The sequence below is a fragment of the Manis pentadactyla genome, chromosome 5, assembly GCF_030020395.1.
Source record: "Manis pentadactyla isolate mManPen7 chromosome 5, mManPen7.hap1, whole genome shotgun sequence".
Taxonomy (NCBI): Eukaryota; Metazoa; Chordata; class Mammalia; order Pholidota; family Manidae; genus Manis; species Manis pentadactyla.
The window spans coordinates 30119476-30136612 of NC_080023.1; the positions used below are offsets into that span (position 1 = coordinate 30119476).

General features: G+C 35.2%; 1 protein-coding gene across 8 annotated transcripts in view; it reads right to left on the reverse strand.

Annotated features, from left to right (window-relative positions):
- ARAP2 (ArfGAP with RhoGAP domain, ankyrin repeat and PH domain 2) overlaps positions 1-17137 on the reverse strand; it is a 200516-nt gene that overhangs the window by 124026 nt on the left and 59353 nt on the right. For all 8 annotated transcript variants that reach the window (XM_036908436.2, XM_036908437.2, XM_036908438.2 and 5 more), the window contains exon 9: positions 9829-10007. In XM_036908436.2, coding sequence (XP_036764331.2) covers positions 9829-10007 — 179 coding nt within the window. The remainder of the gene's footprint in view (positions 1-9828; positions 10008-17137) is intronic.

Consider the following 17137-nt stretch of genomic DNA (forward strand, 5'->3'; position numbering starts at 1 on the left):
GAAGTTAAACTGTCACTATTTGCAGATGACATGATACTGTACATAAAAAACCCTAAAGACTCCACCCCAAAACTACTAGAACTGATATCAGAATACAGCAAAGTTGCAGGATACAAAATCAACACACAGAAATCTGTGGCTTTCCTATATACTAACAATGAACCAACAGAAAGAGAAATCAGGAAAACAACTCCATTCACAATTGCATCAAAAAAAATAAAATACCTAGGAATAAACCTAACCAAGGAAGTGAAAGACTTATACTCTGAAAACTACAAGTCACTCTTAGGAGAAATTAAAGGAGACACTAACAGATGGAAACTCATCCCATACTCGTGGCTAGGAAGAATTAATATCGTCAAAATGGCCATCCTGCCCAAAGCAATATACAGATTTGATGCAATCCCTATGAAACTACCAGCAACATTCTTCAATGAACTGGAACAAATAATTCAAAAATTCATATGGAAACACCAAAGACCCCGAATAGTGAAAGCAATCCTGAGAAAGAAGAATAAAGTAGGGGGGATCTCACTCCCCAACTTCAAGCTCTACTATAAAGCCATAGTAATCAAGACAATTTGGTACTGGCACGAGAGCAGAGCCACAGACCAATGGAACAGACTAGAGAATCCAGATATTAACCCAGACATATATGGTCAATTAATATTTGATAAAGGAGCCATGGACATACAATGGCGAAATGACAGTCTCTTCAACAGATGGTGCTGGCAAAACTGGACAGCTACATGTAGGAGAATGAAACTGGACCATTGTCTAACCCCATATACAAAAGTGAACTCAAAATGGATCAAAGACCTGAATGTAAGTCACGAAACCATTAAACTCTTGGAAGAAAACATAGGCAAAAACCTCTTAGATATAAACATGAGTGACCTCTTCTTGAATATTATCTCCCTGGGCAAGGAAAACAACAGCAAAAATGAATAAGTGGGACTATATTAAGCTGAAAAGCTTCTGTACAGCAAAAGACACCATCAATAGAACAAAAAGGAACCCTACAGTATGGGAGAATATGTTTGAAAATCACAGATCCGATAAAGGCTTGATGTCCAGAATATATAAAGAGCTCACACGCCTCAACAAACAAAAAACAAATAACCCAATTAAAAAATGGACACAGGAACTGAACTGAACAGAGAGTTCTCCAAAAAAGAAATACAGATGGCCAACAGACACAAAGAAATACAGATGGCCAACAGACACATGAAAAGATGCTCCACACCGCTAATTATCAGAGAAATGCAAATCAAAACTACAATGAGGTATCACCTCACACCAGTAAGGATGGCTGCCATCCAAAAGACAAACAACAACAAATGTTGGCGAGGCTGTGGAGAAAGGGGAACCCTCCTACACTGCTGGTGGGAATGTAAATTAGTTCAACCATTGTGGAAAGCAGTATGGAGGTACATCAAAATGCTCAAAACAGACTTACCACTTGACCCAGGAATTGCACTCCTAGGAATTTACCCTAAGAATGCAGCAATCAAGTTTGAGAAAGACCAATGCACCCCTATGTTTATCGCAGCACTATTTACAATAGCCAAGAATTGGAAGCAACCTAAATGTCCATCGATAGATGAATGGATAAAGAAGATGTGGTACATATACACAATGGAATACTACTCAGCCATAAGAAAAGGGCAAATCCTACCATTTGCAGCAATATGGATGGAGCTGGAGGGTATTATGCTCAGGGAAACAAGCCAAGCGGAGAAAGAGAAATACCAAATGATTTCACTCATCTGTGGAGTATAAGAACAAAGGAAAAACTGACGGAACAAAATAGCAGCAGAACCACAGAACTCAAGAATGGACTAACAGGTACCAAAGGGAAAGGGACTGGGGAGGATGGGTGGGTAGGGAGGGATAAGGAGGGGGGAAGAAAAAAGGGGGTATTAAGATTAGCATGCATGGGGGGGTGGGAGAAAGGGGAGGGCTGTACAACACAGAGAAGGCAAGTAGTGATTCTACAACATTTTGCTATGCTGATGGACAGTGACTGTAAAGGGGTTTATAGGGGGGACCTGGTATAGGGGAGAGCCTAGTAAACATAATATTCGACATGTAAGTGTAGATTAATGATAACAACAACAAAAAAAAAATAGGCAGTTCCTGTGTGGTGACCTCCAATGAGTTCTACACAAGGGTATAAAGGGCATATAAAAGTGTAGGCAAAGGGTCTGTTTGTGTTTATACAGAGGATCAAAGCCTAATTGGGCTACCCCGAAAATGAACTAAGATACGATATGAAAAAGAACTTCCAACATCAGCACTCTCGGGAAGACTCATGCCAGAAGATGATCATCAAAAAACCCCAACAAAGATCCACGCACTGCTACAGCTGTAGATGCACTCATCCCACCAGTTCCTGGACTTGCCATGGGAATGAAGAAGGAGCTATCTAAGCTGGCCTGTGCATACAGTAAAACAACAAATTTGACTGGATCTATACTGTTGGAACTCAATCAAGAATTAGGAGAAGTGCAAATTGTAGCGCTCCAAAATCTTACAACTACAGACTATTTACTGTTAAAAGAACATATGGGATGTGAACAGTCCCCAGGAATGGGTTGTTTTAATTTGTCTGATTTCTCTCAGACTGTTCAAGTTCAGTTGGACAATATCCACCATATCATAGATAAGTTTTCACAAATGCCTAAGGTGCCTAACTGGTTTTCTTGGTTTCACTGGAGATGGCTGGTAATTACAGGTATGCTTTGGTTATGTAATTGTACTCCTATTATGTTAATGTGTGTGCACAATTTAATTAGTAGTTTAAAACCTATAAATGCTGAAGTTACTCTACAAGAAGATATGTCAAAGAAATAATCAATCTTCCCATGTGTTCTTCCGCCTGCTACTTCTATAGCTTTTATTCTTCCTTCCTAATTACAACCCTTAAATAGAATTCGTGCCTCATATCAAATTTACCGAGTATCATAATTCTTCCAAGTGGTAAAGATACCTCAAGACAAATGCTAGGTATAGAAGCCACAGGGCATAAATATGCAAAGAAGTAAAAAGCTAACCTTTTCAAACAATAAGGCTTCTCTCTCACTTATCAACTTTACATTTCCCTGTATGGCCCCAGAAGATGACTGGTTATCCAGAGACGGGTAAGATTCCTCAAGGGAGGAACAACCTAAGACAGGCACAGTCGCAGGGGGGCCATCAGGTGAGAAATTGGGGATCAACAGAGGTGAGGCTTAGAACCTCACCCCCCCTGTTCTGAGAGAAATCTTCTGCATACGTGGATGTTTTATTGCCCTTGTCTAGCTTGGATTAACACATAGTCTACAGGCACACACCTGATCATCTACATTTGCTCCCTTACAACACTAAACTATGTTTTCTACCTTTATCTTGCATCTACCTACCACTTCAGCATTTTATTAAAAATAATAATAATAAAGAGAGAAATGTGGTATCCACATATAAATCAAGTATAAAAACCAAATGAGTATTCATATTTGAACTGACTGTTTATAGTTCATAATGCATGAACAAAACCGAAAGCTTCTGTGATGACTGCCCTTGTACTGTTCACCATGTAACTTATTCACTATGTAAGAATTTGTTCTCCATGTAAGAACTTGTTTGTTATGCTTCAGAAGATTGGAGACTGTCGAAAATTAGGCTTGGGGTGGATTAATGATTGTGCATTGAGCATTGACTCCCCTATACAGAATTTTATTGTTGTTAACAACCATTTGATCAATAAATATGAGAGTTGCCCTCACAAAAAAAAAAAAAAAAAGTACACACTTCCAATTGTAAAATAAGTAAGTAACCGGGATGTAATGTATAGCATAAGGAATATAGTCAAAATATTGTAACAACTTGGTATGATGATAGCTGGTACCTAGAATTATCATGTATATAAATGTTGAATCACTGTGTTGTACACCCGAAACTAATGTAATACTGTGTGTCAACTACCCTTCAATAAAAAATAATTATCTACAAAAAAAAAAAAAGAAATAATACAAATTAAGGTTTTACAATCCTTTCATTTGTTCTAAACACAGAATTTGTTTCTGACAAAAATATTTCCATTTTATTTATAATGCCTGAAAGCATTCACATCAATGATTCCATATTAAGCATTCCAATTAGAATTCATGATATTTATTGAGATATTGAAATGGGTTATTTCTATGAATTTGTAGCAAAGAACCTATGTTGGAACTACATTTTAAAACTACATAGTGAAAGAGCAATATAAAAGTTTGATTCCCAAAAAGAAAAGTTAAAGAAGGGATTAACCCCAAATTTGCTGAAATCTCAAACCTACTTTGGAAATACTAGATGCCAAGTTCCCATGCCAGGAATGAAGGAACTTGGTGCTTAAACATTTGTTGAAAACAGATGTGGCATTGTACAACATTGGCACCAGACTTCCTGGGGAACACCAGATGCAGAGTTTGGCCAGATACAGCACCCAGAGAATTGGAGGCCACCACCTACATCCTGCTGTTCCTTTCTACACCACACAACCCGCAGCCCTATGAGATCTATTTAAATTCTATTAGGCTTTCTGTCCCATGCCAGACACCAGGGAACAATATGTTGGGGGAACGAGTCCCTTGTTATATCCTGATTTGAGAATGTTTAATCAAATGAATTTATGTAGCTGAAACCGCAGTGCCACAATTATCGCTAAATGGGTACACAAAACTACCAAGCAAGACATCTGGTTGTAATGAACTCACTAATGTTAACATGATATTCAAAAATCTCATCAAGAAAAGATGGAGACTGGTTGTCAGAACAATGTAACAAATGGAAACTAAAACTTATCTTCATCTCATATCCATTTGCAGAAATTCTGTTCAACTGGCAATACCATATATCCAACACATAGTGTGTGGTCATATTGTACTAATTTATTTAATATTTTTTAAATGTTGCCTTATAAATATATACACATATGTCCAAATCATTTAAGATAAATTAATAAAATAATTATTTTTTCAGAAAAACAGAAAATCCATAAGCTTTGAACTGATAAAAACAATTTAATGATATAAACAAAGTTTCTATACAACAAAATTAACTGAAAAGTGAAAAGTAAGCAATAACTCAGAAAAGCAGTCAGAGAAAATGTAACATGAAGATTACTATCTTTGTTATATGAAGAGTTGAAGGAAATTGTCAGAAAAGACAATAAAATCCCAGTAAATAAATGGAGAAAGAAAATGAAAAGACAATTCAGAGAGAAGAAAGCAATTTAAAAAGAAAGTCTTTAAAAAAGATAAACTCTCTAGTCAAGAAAGCAGCTGCAAATGACGATTAATTCAACAAGTGCACATACAAAATGTTTACTGAGTGTCAGCTACTTGCCTGGAACTCCTGAGGACACAAGCAGCGAGTAAAGTAAAATATTCACACCATTAATCTGGGAGTATAAAAATTATAACACCTGTAAGGTTGAAAGAAAACTAGTGCCTATTCACATAGCTAAAAGCATTTTAAATGTAAATGATTATTTACAAAAAAGTCATAAAAATTCTTGCAAGAAAAAAATCAGAAAGGAATAAAATAGGCTGCATACAGAAGGCTACCAGAGATCTCACTAATTTATCACTATGTTCTACCCATACTGAAAGGTGAGATCCTAAAGAGCAGGAATTTTTGGTTTACCACTGTACCCCCAGAGCCTAGAGCAGCACCCAGAAGTGAGAAGATGCCCAATAAAAATTTGTAAAGTGGATGAATAAAAACAGAAAAACAGTGAACTGTAGTATAAGCTATACAAGTTCAGTTACACAACTCATTTTACACAAAGCTGAAGTGCCAATGGAGAATAACCATCATAACAGACAGGAATAGAGCAAAGCCTGCTAAAAATAAGCATTTTGGGGAGTGGGAAAGTGAGATGGTGCTAAATGATAAACGGGATGGTATTTAATGTATGTGATACTAGCACACAGTGTTCTGTAACTGAGCAATTAGGTGAAGAATTTTAGTGGCAATTTCTACTTTGCCATCTCCTCTAAAAATGTTTTTACATCTCTCTTCTTGGTTCTTTTCCACTTTCTACAGTCTATCTGCATAAAAAACAAAACAACAAACAAAACACTAATATTCCTGAAGGCATTTCTCCTACTCAGTCAAGACCTACTGCAAATTTCAGTTCCTATCATCTGCTAATGAATGAAAGGGTAAGAAAGAGATGAAAGAAAAAAGTGAATCTCTGAACCCAGCAATGGAAAAATGAAAATCCATGTTAATTCTACAGTTTGGCCTTGTCAGTGCCCTGTCGAGAAGAATGTGCAGTTTGGCATTCTCCTTGCCGATTCTCTTAAAAAGAAGGAATTTCAAAAATCAGGTGATAATGACAGTAGTCTGTTCTAACAGCTATTTTAACTTAGAAAACATAAGTTCTTGATTCAATAGAAGGGATAGATCCAGAAAAAATGAAAGAATTGCTGAAAATGTATTTGTAGAGATGGTTGACATGGAATCTTAAGGACAACTATTGGAAGAAGAGAAAAAGCTGTAGAAAAGTTTAACAATAATCTACAAAATTAAATTTCCAGATGTACACAAAAAGTTAAAGGAACTTCTGGGAAAGAACAGTTTCAAATGGTTTTCCAAACATTTTCCTTTATGCTGACTTTGCAAATGAAGTTTTTAATTTCTCCTCTAGATCATGCTCTGATAATAAAAGTCTGTGTTAATAAAAATTAAATTTTTATTAATTAATGAAATAGTTATAGTTTGTATAAAGTGAAAAATTTTAATTTTACATAAAAATGACTGAATTTTAGCAAAAAAATAAGTTACCAGTACATATAGTTTAGAACCATATACAATTTATTAGTAACAGTTTTTTAGGATTTAAAAATGTATTACACTAATTATTTCCTTAACTTTTCACTCAAATTTTTGCATATTTCAAAATATTCAATCAGGTAAAATATACACTTCCAAATGAAAGTTCATCACAAAAAGATATGCCAATCCCAAGCTGAGGGATGTTGACTATAGACACACTCGATATTGTTGAAAGCTATTGAATGCTTAACTTTTAAGGAGAATACAGTCATTAATTGTACAGGTGGAAGTGTTTATAATTCCCATATTTCATTGGATGCCCTTTTTTGTACTTTTCTGTAACTCCTGCACAAGTCATATAAAGCACTCAGCTCACCATCCATCATAAATAAATGCTGGTCTTGCCTAACTTTTCCTCCTGGAAGACAAGACAAGCATCTCCCTCAGGAAGCACACCATTTTCAGAGTGCCTGACATGGTAAAATGGTTACTGAATGCACACTCTGAACCTCATAGGCAACTAAGCTTATTCAAGAAAAGAACCTTTGTCTATTTCTAAAAGCTCATGAGCCAGAAATTTTCTTTTCAACATACACTTTAAAAAGACAGTTTGGGGAACCCTCCTACATTGTTAATAGGAATGTAAATTGGTGCAGCCACTTGGAAAGCAGTATGGAGGTTCCTCAAGAAAACTAAAAATAGAAATACTATTTGACCCAATAATTCCACTTCTAGGAATATACCTGCAGAAAAATAATCCCTGATTCAAAAAGATTTATGCAGCCCCCCATGTTTATTGCTACATTATTTTCAATAGCCAAGATATGGAAAGTACCAAAGCGTCTGTCAAGAGGTGGTACATACACACAGTGGAATATTATTCAGCCATAAAAAGGAAATAAATCCTGCCATTCACAACAACATGAATGTACCTAGAGGGTCAGACTAGGTGAAATAAGCCTGGTAAAGGAAGACAAATACCATGTGATTTCATTTATTTGTGGAATATAAAAACCTAAAAAAACAAAATGAACAAAATAGCAGTAGACTCACAGACACTGAGAAGTGACTGACAGTTGCCATGGAGTAGGGGTTTGGGAGGGTGGGTAGGGAAGGTCAGGAGATAAAGGGGCACAAAAGTTCTCAATCATAAGTTGGTCACAGGGATGGTAAGACAGCATGGAGAATATAGTCAATAATTCTGTAACATCTTCCTATGTGGACCGATAGTAACCATACTAGTGGGGATGGGGATTTAATAATATGGGTAACTGTTGAACCACTGTGTTGAATATTTGAAACCAACATAAGATTGTATATCAACAATACTTCAACAACAAAAAAGACAGTTGTTATAGTGAATAAGAAGCTAGGCTTAGACTTACAAAGTTCTAGTTTTAAATTAAACCCTTCATGATGGACTGAAGTCCTTAAAACAAGTTACTTAGCCCTCATTTTCTTAATCTGTTAAACATGGATGAGAATATCTTCCTCCTACATTTAAGGGGAAGATTAAAAGGGAATGTCTATAAATTAATTAGCATGGTACTTGGTACTCAACAAGTGGTAGTCATTATTATGCGTTTTATGATCAATTACTCATATTAAAGTAATTTCATATAATTTCTTGTTAATCAGAAAGTATTAATAAAACTAAAAACATTACTTCTAGAGAATAACATAAACTCAATCTAGCTAACGTAAGAAATGAAACTAATAATTTGAAGTCCATCAGGTCTGTGCAAGTAAAAAGCAAATACTTAAATTAATTTGGCAGAGTAACTTCCATACTAATACATGCAAATTATGCATTTTTAACCTCCATTCCAATAAAAAAGTTTTAATCATCTTACTTCACAGACTGAAAATGTTCATATTCAGTTCATACACATTATTAAGCTCTTCATCACTTTTCTTCTTGAGGAATATGCTAACTATCCAACTTATTAATATGCCAACCGTGCTCAATGATGCTTTCCACAGTTAATTGGCTACAAAATCTTACCCCAAAAATGTAATGAATAAGTTCCCACTGAAGTTCAGAGGATGCCTTGGATAAAGATCTATAGTTAATTGTTTTTGAAACTACTGTTCGTTTTCAGTCAGTATCTCTGTATTTTGCTACAAAAATAATCAGCATTTATATTTTACTTTATTATATAACCCATTATAATGCATCATAAAATGAGTTCACCTAAGATCAGATATCTAAAGCACATTGGTTAATTCCACAAGAAATTACTAAGCATCTAATATATTCTAAGCTGAAGATTAAGTAAGAATTTATTCCCAAAATGGGATAAGGAAAGAATTTTCCTACACATACTAGAAAATAGAAATGGTAGAGAAAGGGAAGTCTTTAGAATCAAAGCAGAATTTGTTACTAGAATATCAGTCTTTTCAAAACATTTAAACTGGCTCTTGATACTTTGATACTAACCAAATTCAGTGAGTCAACAACACCTTTATTTTATATATATGTGCATATGTGTGTATGTGCGTACATCATCACTTGCCTCTAGTAAATTATTTCCTCTGCAAGCAATGTATCTTCTCAAAAAAAAAAGAACAAAAATAAGACGTGGAAAAATGCTGAAAACTCAAGAAAATACATTACCTGGGTCTACTCTATAATTTTCTATCATAGAACAAACATGATAGGTTCAAAAGTGGGCCTATTTCATCAACAGCTATAATGGTTGACTGGTTCTTAATTATTCTCTTATGTATTTTTATAATTTTACCTCAGCTAAGGAATACTTTCCAAAATTTATTTTCAATGATTCTATTTTTTAGTCCCTTAAAAAGGCAATTCTAGGCTCAAATATGATGTAGACTGCTTTTCCACTCACTACTGGAGGAACTGAGAAAATTCAACAAAAGAACTCCTTCTTGGTTACATTTAGTGGAATATCCAAGGCAAAAGCAAGACTGCAAGTAAAACCACTAATATGTGTAACAAAACACAGTTGTTAATGTAGTTAGGGAACCACAATTTACAATTACTATACCATAGCTCACCTGTTCATTTTTGCAAAGCCACACGCTGTTTCCACTTAACACAGTAAAAATTTTGGCTTTATACCCTCTCAATTCAAGATAGCCACATTTCTCAGGTACAACCACTGCTTGAGAGTGCAAGGAAGGGGACTGTGATTTCAGGGCATTTAATAGTACACCAATCCAGTCATTTCTCTCCTCTGAAAATAAAGATAGGAGAAAGTACATATATCCATTCTTATACAAAATACATAGATACAGAAACATGGTCAAGGATTTCTTCTCTCTACAACAGGTAGTTCATAGATTCATTTCCACAACCACAAGCTAAATATTACTGCAGACAAAGTCAATGGCCCAGCTCTGCACAGGAGAAGGAATGACACGACTCAGTCACCCCACAGCCGTTAACACAGCTTCACCTGGGAGCTTATAAGGACTGAAAAAGCTCAGTCCCTACCCAGATCTAATGAATCAGTCTTCATTTTAAGAAGATCTCCACGTGATGTGTATCCACGTTAATGTTTAAGTACTCTTAGATTATTCAAGAGATTGGATTTTCTCTTTTAAAAGAAGAAAGTTAATATTGTGACTGAACAGTTAACAGACTTACCTGACAATTATTAAGGTACTCAAACAGCCAGAAAATCTTACCTTCTGTCACTTAGAACCTACTCAAGTAGAGATTCACTCACCATTCTATTCCCACCAGTCCCAAGAATAGCATTTCATTCAGTGAATTAAAACTTAGTTGTCTCACTACTTTAACAAAAATGAACTGACCTTCAACTATGTACAACACACTGTGTTATGAGCACAGGAATTCGATCTAGTCCCCAAAGAGCGATCGAAGCTGTAAGTCAGGTTAGATGTGAACACATAATGAAACACAGATACTATAAATGTCATACAAATGGTATCAAATAATACATGAGTCAAATCAATGGAGGTAAGTGCTTTGCTGAAGGTCATATGGCAAATTAGTATTAAAATTAGGAGAATCAAATGTTTTAACTCTCAGACAATTGTTTTTGGCATTATGAAAAAAGAGGTATTTGTGTTATGGCTTGAGAATGTGGAGCATTTGACAAGACAAAACTGGGGTTTGGAAGAAAAAAGAGCAAAACAATATTCTGAGCAGAGGAAAACACATGAACAAACACAGAAACAACCAACATCTGTTCAGGGACTGACTCGCAGATGAGCATGCTAAAGTCTGAACTCACAAGGAAATAATGGGAAATATGGCTAGAGATTTGGCAATGTCTTTGTAGGAATTCTGTCTTTATTAAAGAGTCAAAGGGAAATCAATTCAGGATTCTTAGCAAGGAAGGGACATGATTAGGATGATGAGAGGAGACCAAACCGGAAAGTTGGAGATCAGGAATAGGCAGGCAAGAGAGACTTAACATAGAATGAAAACGGGAAGAGAACATATGAAGAGTCAAGACATTAAGGGAAGTAAGATATAGCTGAGGTTTTGAATATATTCGACAGGTGTTCACAAAAATTACTAATTTTTTATAATAGTTAGCTTGGTATCATGAATTGACCAAAGAAGGTAGTAAGTTCCATGTTATTAACAGACCCACCTCTGGTTTTCAGTGCCTTGGCATGAGCATCTAGGCAGACTGATAACAACATGTGAACAAAGGTAATCTATATAAGAGAAGACCCATGGAAATGTTAGGTGTTTAATGTAAAAGTAAAAGACATGGGCAAACCTTGAAATGCAACTGTATTTATGAGGCTGGACCAGGCCAGCAAATAACAAATGGAGACGTGGTTATCAAGGCAAAAGGAGAGACAATACAAAATAGACTCAATTCTAGGTGGGAGCAATTTTCCAGAGGGAAGGAGAAGGAAAGGCATGTGGGGCCCAAGCTTGGGAAACTGGATCGTATCTCAGATCTCTTTAAGACAAATCTAGCTGGAAATACTTCATTGTGGATGGAATGAAGTCTCCATATTAGCCTTGTTCACATTCAAACATATTCCACAATTATGTCACAACATGAGTTTTTATTTTTTAATTTTCTTAAATTTTAAATTGTCTTCATTCTTGCTCACCTTCAAAACTACTAAAAAAGTTAGCTGTGCTCTTAATAACTAAATCCAAAAACTAAAAAGGTACAGCCTAAAAACTCACTCAGCAATGCTTTATTGCAGGTGTTACATAATCTCCAGCATCATTATAAAACATGAGACATGAAAATAGTCAGGTAACTAAGTCAATGTGCTGCAGCTACTGTACATTTCACATCTACTTAAGTAGATCCAGACTGCACTAGGATGAGTTATTACATTTTCAGTAACACCAACAGATCTTCCACTTAACTTGGCTATTACTTGTGATCATTTGTTTCACACAAGATATTCCTGTCAAGTAAATAGTATACAATGTCTTTTGTTTCTTTGTGTTAATCTACATAAATCACTGAGTTTGAAATGTAGGTCATAATTTTATGAACTGAGCCAAAGTGTGTGTAGCTTTTAAACTGCTATTAGCATGTATCTCAGTTTCTCAGAAAATAATTTGAAACTGACAATTGCATCTGTTGGACTTAAGCATACTATGGCTATATCTCAACAAGTGGTTTCCTTATAGTCTAGAAGAATTAACTAGCTCCTGAAGGTCTCATTTAATAATAAGAAGTAAACAGTCATGAAGAAGAACAGGAATTAATAGGGACATTCAGTTTATTCTTCACTAGCCATACCATGGAGATAAACAGTGGTACAGATAATTCAAACACAATAAAACAGATTACAAGTGTCATTGGTATTTGGCTGTGCAATGTGTGTACCTTAGACATGACGAATATGCTTTGAGAAATCACAATACCTCAAAACAAATAATGATTTTCCCTTGGGCAAAGTGTCTTGGGCAAAGCTAGATAATATGCTAGCTTTTGCAGCTCTTCACCCCATGGTATTTTAATTCTCCCAATAACAAATATTTTTTGAGCATCTATCTTGATCTCAGTGCTTCTGAGAATATGGCTTTGCTCAAAGCAGAGCATAAAAAAGAAAAGGGGAGCAGGAAAACAAAATTGGCACTTTCTTGTAATTATGTTAAGATATAAATTAAAGATAACAGCAATTCCCCTCAAACCTCAAATTAGTCCTTGACATTTTCAGGAATGCCAACTTACAGTGTAAGAATCAAAAAAAAAGAAGCTAAACAAATCAACAGGGAAGACTTAATATTCTCTGTACTACTGGATTTAACAGTAGGCATATTCACTAGTAAGAAAAGACTATAACTAGAGTTTATTACACAAGAGCTGTGTAAAAGATTACTAACAAAATCTAACAAAGCTTAGATTAACCCCTACTTGTGATATGATAATATAATCTAACTAAAGATCCCTCAGAGTAACCCCTTTTCAATTTTACTTCCCTTAACATTGTATAATAGGGTTGTTCTTGAAATCAAAACCATTCATTCACACAAACACTTACTGAGTACCTACTATGTTTCAAGACCTATTCTGAATACCAGGAATGGAGGGGTGAACAACACAGATCATGGCCTTGCTATTCTCAAGTTTATGCTTTTGTGAAAGGAGAAAGGTAATAATACACAGTTATATATTACACAGTATCAAATTCAATGGGATAAAGTAAAGCACAAGATGAGAGGCACAGGAAGTGCTACTTTATAAAGGGTAAGAGAAAGAGCCTCAGAAAGGAGGTGGTGGCTAATCAAGAGCCTAAAGAGGTGGCAGTGATGGAGCAAGGCAGAAGAATGGCTGGAACATTCCAGGATAAAGAAAGCATCAAATGTCAAGACCCCAATGCAACTGCAGGGTTGACATGTTCAAGAAACAAATGGCCACTGTCATTGAAATGCAGTGAGTGACAAGTCAGATGGAGATAAAGAGTGATCTGGGCCAACATGTAGGGGTTTTTACACATCCTGAATACTTTACTCCCACTGTGGTGGAAAGAAAACAGCATTTGAAGTAGACTGCCATGACCTCTCTTGATGAATGATCATTCTGACAGCTGTACTGAAAATATGACTGTAGCCAATTAAGGAAGGTCATTACAATAATTCAGATAGAACTGTTGGCTTTTGCTATAGTGGTAGTAGTACAGGTGTTCATCCAGATATATTTCCAAAGGCAAACTGATAAGATTTTCTGATGGACTGGATGTGAGATATGAGGGAGAGAAAGATTCAAGAACGACAGTAACTACTTTACTGAGGTGAGCACTGAATCATGCAGGCAGCTGTTAAATCACTATGCTGTATACTTAAAACCAATATAATACTGTATATCAACCATACCTTAATATGAAAAAAATTAAGTCATAATTACTTAAAAAAAGAATGAATCCACTATTATGAAAAAAATTAAGTCATAATTACTTAAAAAAAGAATGAATCCACTATTACATATATATATATATTAGATATTATAATCGCATATGAGCTGCCAGTGGCGAACCCATACTCTGTTGTCTAGAAACAGAGCTGAGAGAATGACACGCTTGTCTGTCTCCCAGGGGTCTAGAACTGGCTCGGGGGACAGGAGCAGGGGACCTGCAGCTGGGAGCCAGAACTAAAAATGGCCCTGTAAACGGAAGGACCACTCAGAATTGTTAAGCCCTCTTCTAACTATGAGAACTGTCGATTCAAAACAGCATCAACTCTAGGAAGTAGCAATCTGCAGGTTACCACAAGTCCCAGGGGAGTTGACTGAGGGCAGAGACCATTGGTTCTTAGGATTGTCTCACCAATTCTAAGGATTTTGCTTGAGAAAAAAAGGAATTAGGACAAGTTTTCTGTTTGAGGAAGAGTATTTTTTAAATGTTATTATATTTCAACATAAATCACATTCAACCAAGAGCATAACAACATTTCACTAGGAAACTTAGGGGAATTCAAGTTTTTGAAAATTTGTGGGGCAAAGATGCCAAACTGTAATCCTATTTTAGCAATGTCAGTGCATAATGCAGCAGTTTAGAAAGAGTCACATCAGTTTCAGGGGAACAAAGGGTAGGTGGCATAAATCATTCAGAACTATTTTACCAAAAATGAAGAATTTATCTCTGCCAGGATGTCAAACCATTTTCCCTTTCCTTCTAAACTTGAATCTGGCTTCTTGGTTACATTGAAGCAAAGTTTAATTTGGCTTAAAGTTCATTAAGTCAAATATTTCCTAAACCACTACGGCTGATATGTCAGTTTCCACAAAATGAAAAGTAATCAACAATCTGCATACATGGGAGGAGGAAAAAATACTTAATAAAACATGTTTAGTATCTTCTTGAAGGTTCCATACTAAATATACAGGTACAATATAAGCTGTTTACATACACACACATAGATAACACACATTTCTACACACACTTCTCTTTAAAAATGTGAGTTATTACTACATAAAAATGACTTTCAGTGAAAATAATTTACTCAGCAACTCCATGTGGATAGTCTCAGTTTTTACTGAAGTAGTATTTCCATGCTTTCAAAAATTAAAGACCTCAGATTTATTTAACAAATAACATTTTATATGAAAGGTAATGAAATTCTTATACCAAGTTTACATCACAAAGATGAACCATGTACCACAGAAGGATTTATAGGTTATTGTAAACATGTAACTATTCTACTTAAATAAAATTTGTCTGTTTAACTTTTAACTGTAACAAATAAATATGGCTAAGCAGATTTTCACTTAAGTTGGAAGCTTTCTTTAGTATGTCTATCTTAAAATGCAGGCTATGTGGCATATGTGAAATTTACTTTGAGAAGCCAAGGGGAAGATGATAAGTGCCCCAAACAAATAGGTAGGCACATCTTTAGGGCAGAGGAAAACAAAACATAAAGAAAGATTGTCATGATAGCCAGTCAGAGGAGCAGTGCAATGTGTTTTAAGAAATACTGAAAGAGATAAACTGACTTTAAATACAAGTCTGATATTATGTATCACCACTGTGCACAACTTTCTGACTTTCATGCCATGAGTCACAAAAAGTGCCTTCTTACATAGGCAGTTCTATATAAAATGCTCTGAGACAGGTGTTGGGAAAGTTTTTCTTTAAAGGACCAGATAGGTAGTAAATATCTTACACTTTCTTGCCCATACAGTCTATGCCTCAACTACTCAGTGCTGACCTGGAGGCACAAAAGCAGCCATAGGATAGTATGTAAATGACCACAAGTGGCTGTGATCTAATAAAACTTTATTTTTATTTACAAAAACAAGCAGTGGGCCAGATTAAGGCAACCCCTGCTCTACACTATCACCCTCAACAATTTTTAATTAGCTAATCTAGTAAGAAACACTTTTTACATTACATATGTGCAATACTTAAAATTTGTTAGAAGCAATGCACTTCGGTATTTCTTATTCTATTTTACATTTATCAGGGATTTTTTTTTGGTACCATCAGGAACTAATAAGTTGATCTCATACTTATTGACTATCTTCTGTGTGCCATGCATTGGCATATGTTCTAGGAAGCTAACAGCTTTAAAAAGACAAGTATTGACCCATAATAACTAATACTGTTGTAGTTTATAAAAGGTGAATACTCATATGTGCAAAATGGGATAATAATTATAATACCTACATACCTCATAAGACTATTGTGAAAATTAAGCATTTAGAAGATTATCTGGCACGTATCAACTATTCAGTAAGTTCTCCATATCACTATTATTCAAAGTATCATAAAAGCTGAGTTATAATCTACAATAAAAGTAGGCTTTAAAATAAGTTAAAATTCAAATTCTTTAATTAACAAATATGGCCTTACCTATTTTATGTAAAAGTAGTGAGGTTTATAGCAACATATTAATAATCAGAAACAATACAACAGAGAATTTTTAATTCTCCTGGCTCTCTCCCACTCCCCCAAAAAAGTCAGGAAGATTTGAAGATTTAGATTCCATCCACAAACCACATGTCATCTACATGAATGTTCACTCTCAAGTGATCCACAGCAGATGGGGGCATGGGGAAAGAATTCACGAAATATATTAAGATGCTACAAAATTTATATTAGAATGATTACTAGGCCTGCATGTTCAGTTAAAATCAACCTTTTAATAATTTGAAAAAAATTTTATATTGAAGAACTACATTGCATTATCAAGACAGCTAAAAGGTAAACTCCATAAGAGCAGAGATTGTGTCCTTTTTTTCCACTGTTGTATATTCAGAATTTAGAAGAGTCCTTGGCACTGAGTAATTTCTCCTTGTTTACTGCATGCAAGAATAGTAAACAAACAAATGACTTACCCCCTTCTTTATAACATTCAAAAAATTAATATAATGTACATGAATGTCAAACTGCCAGGTGTTACATCAGAAAC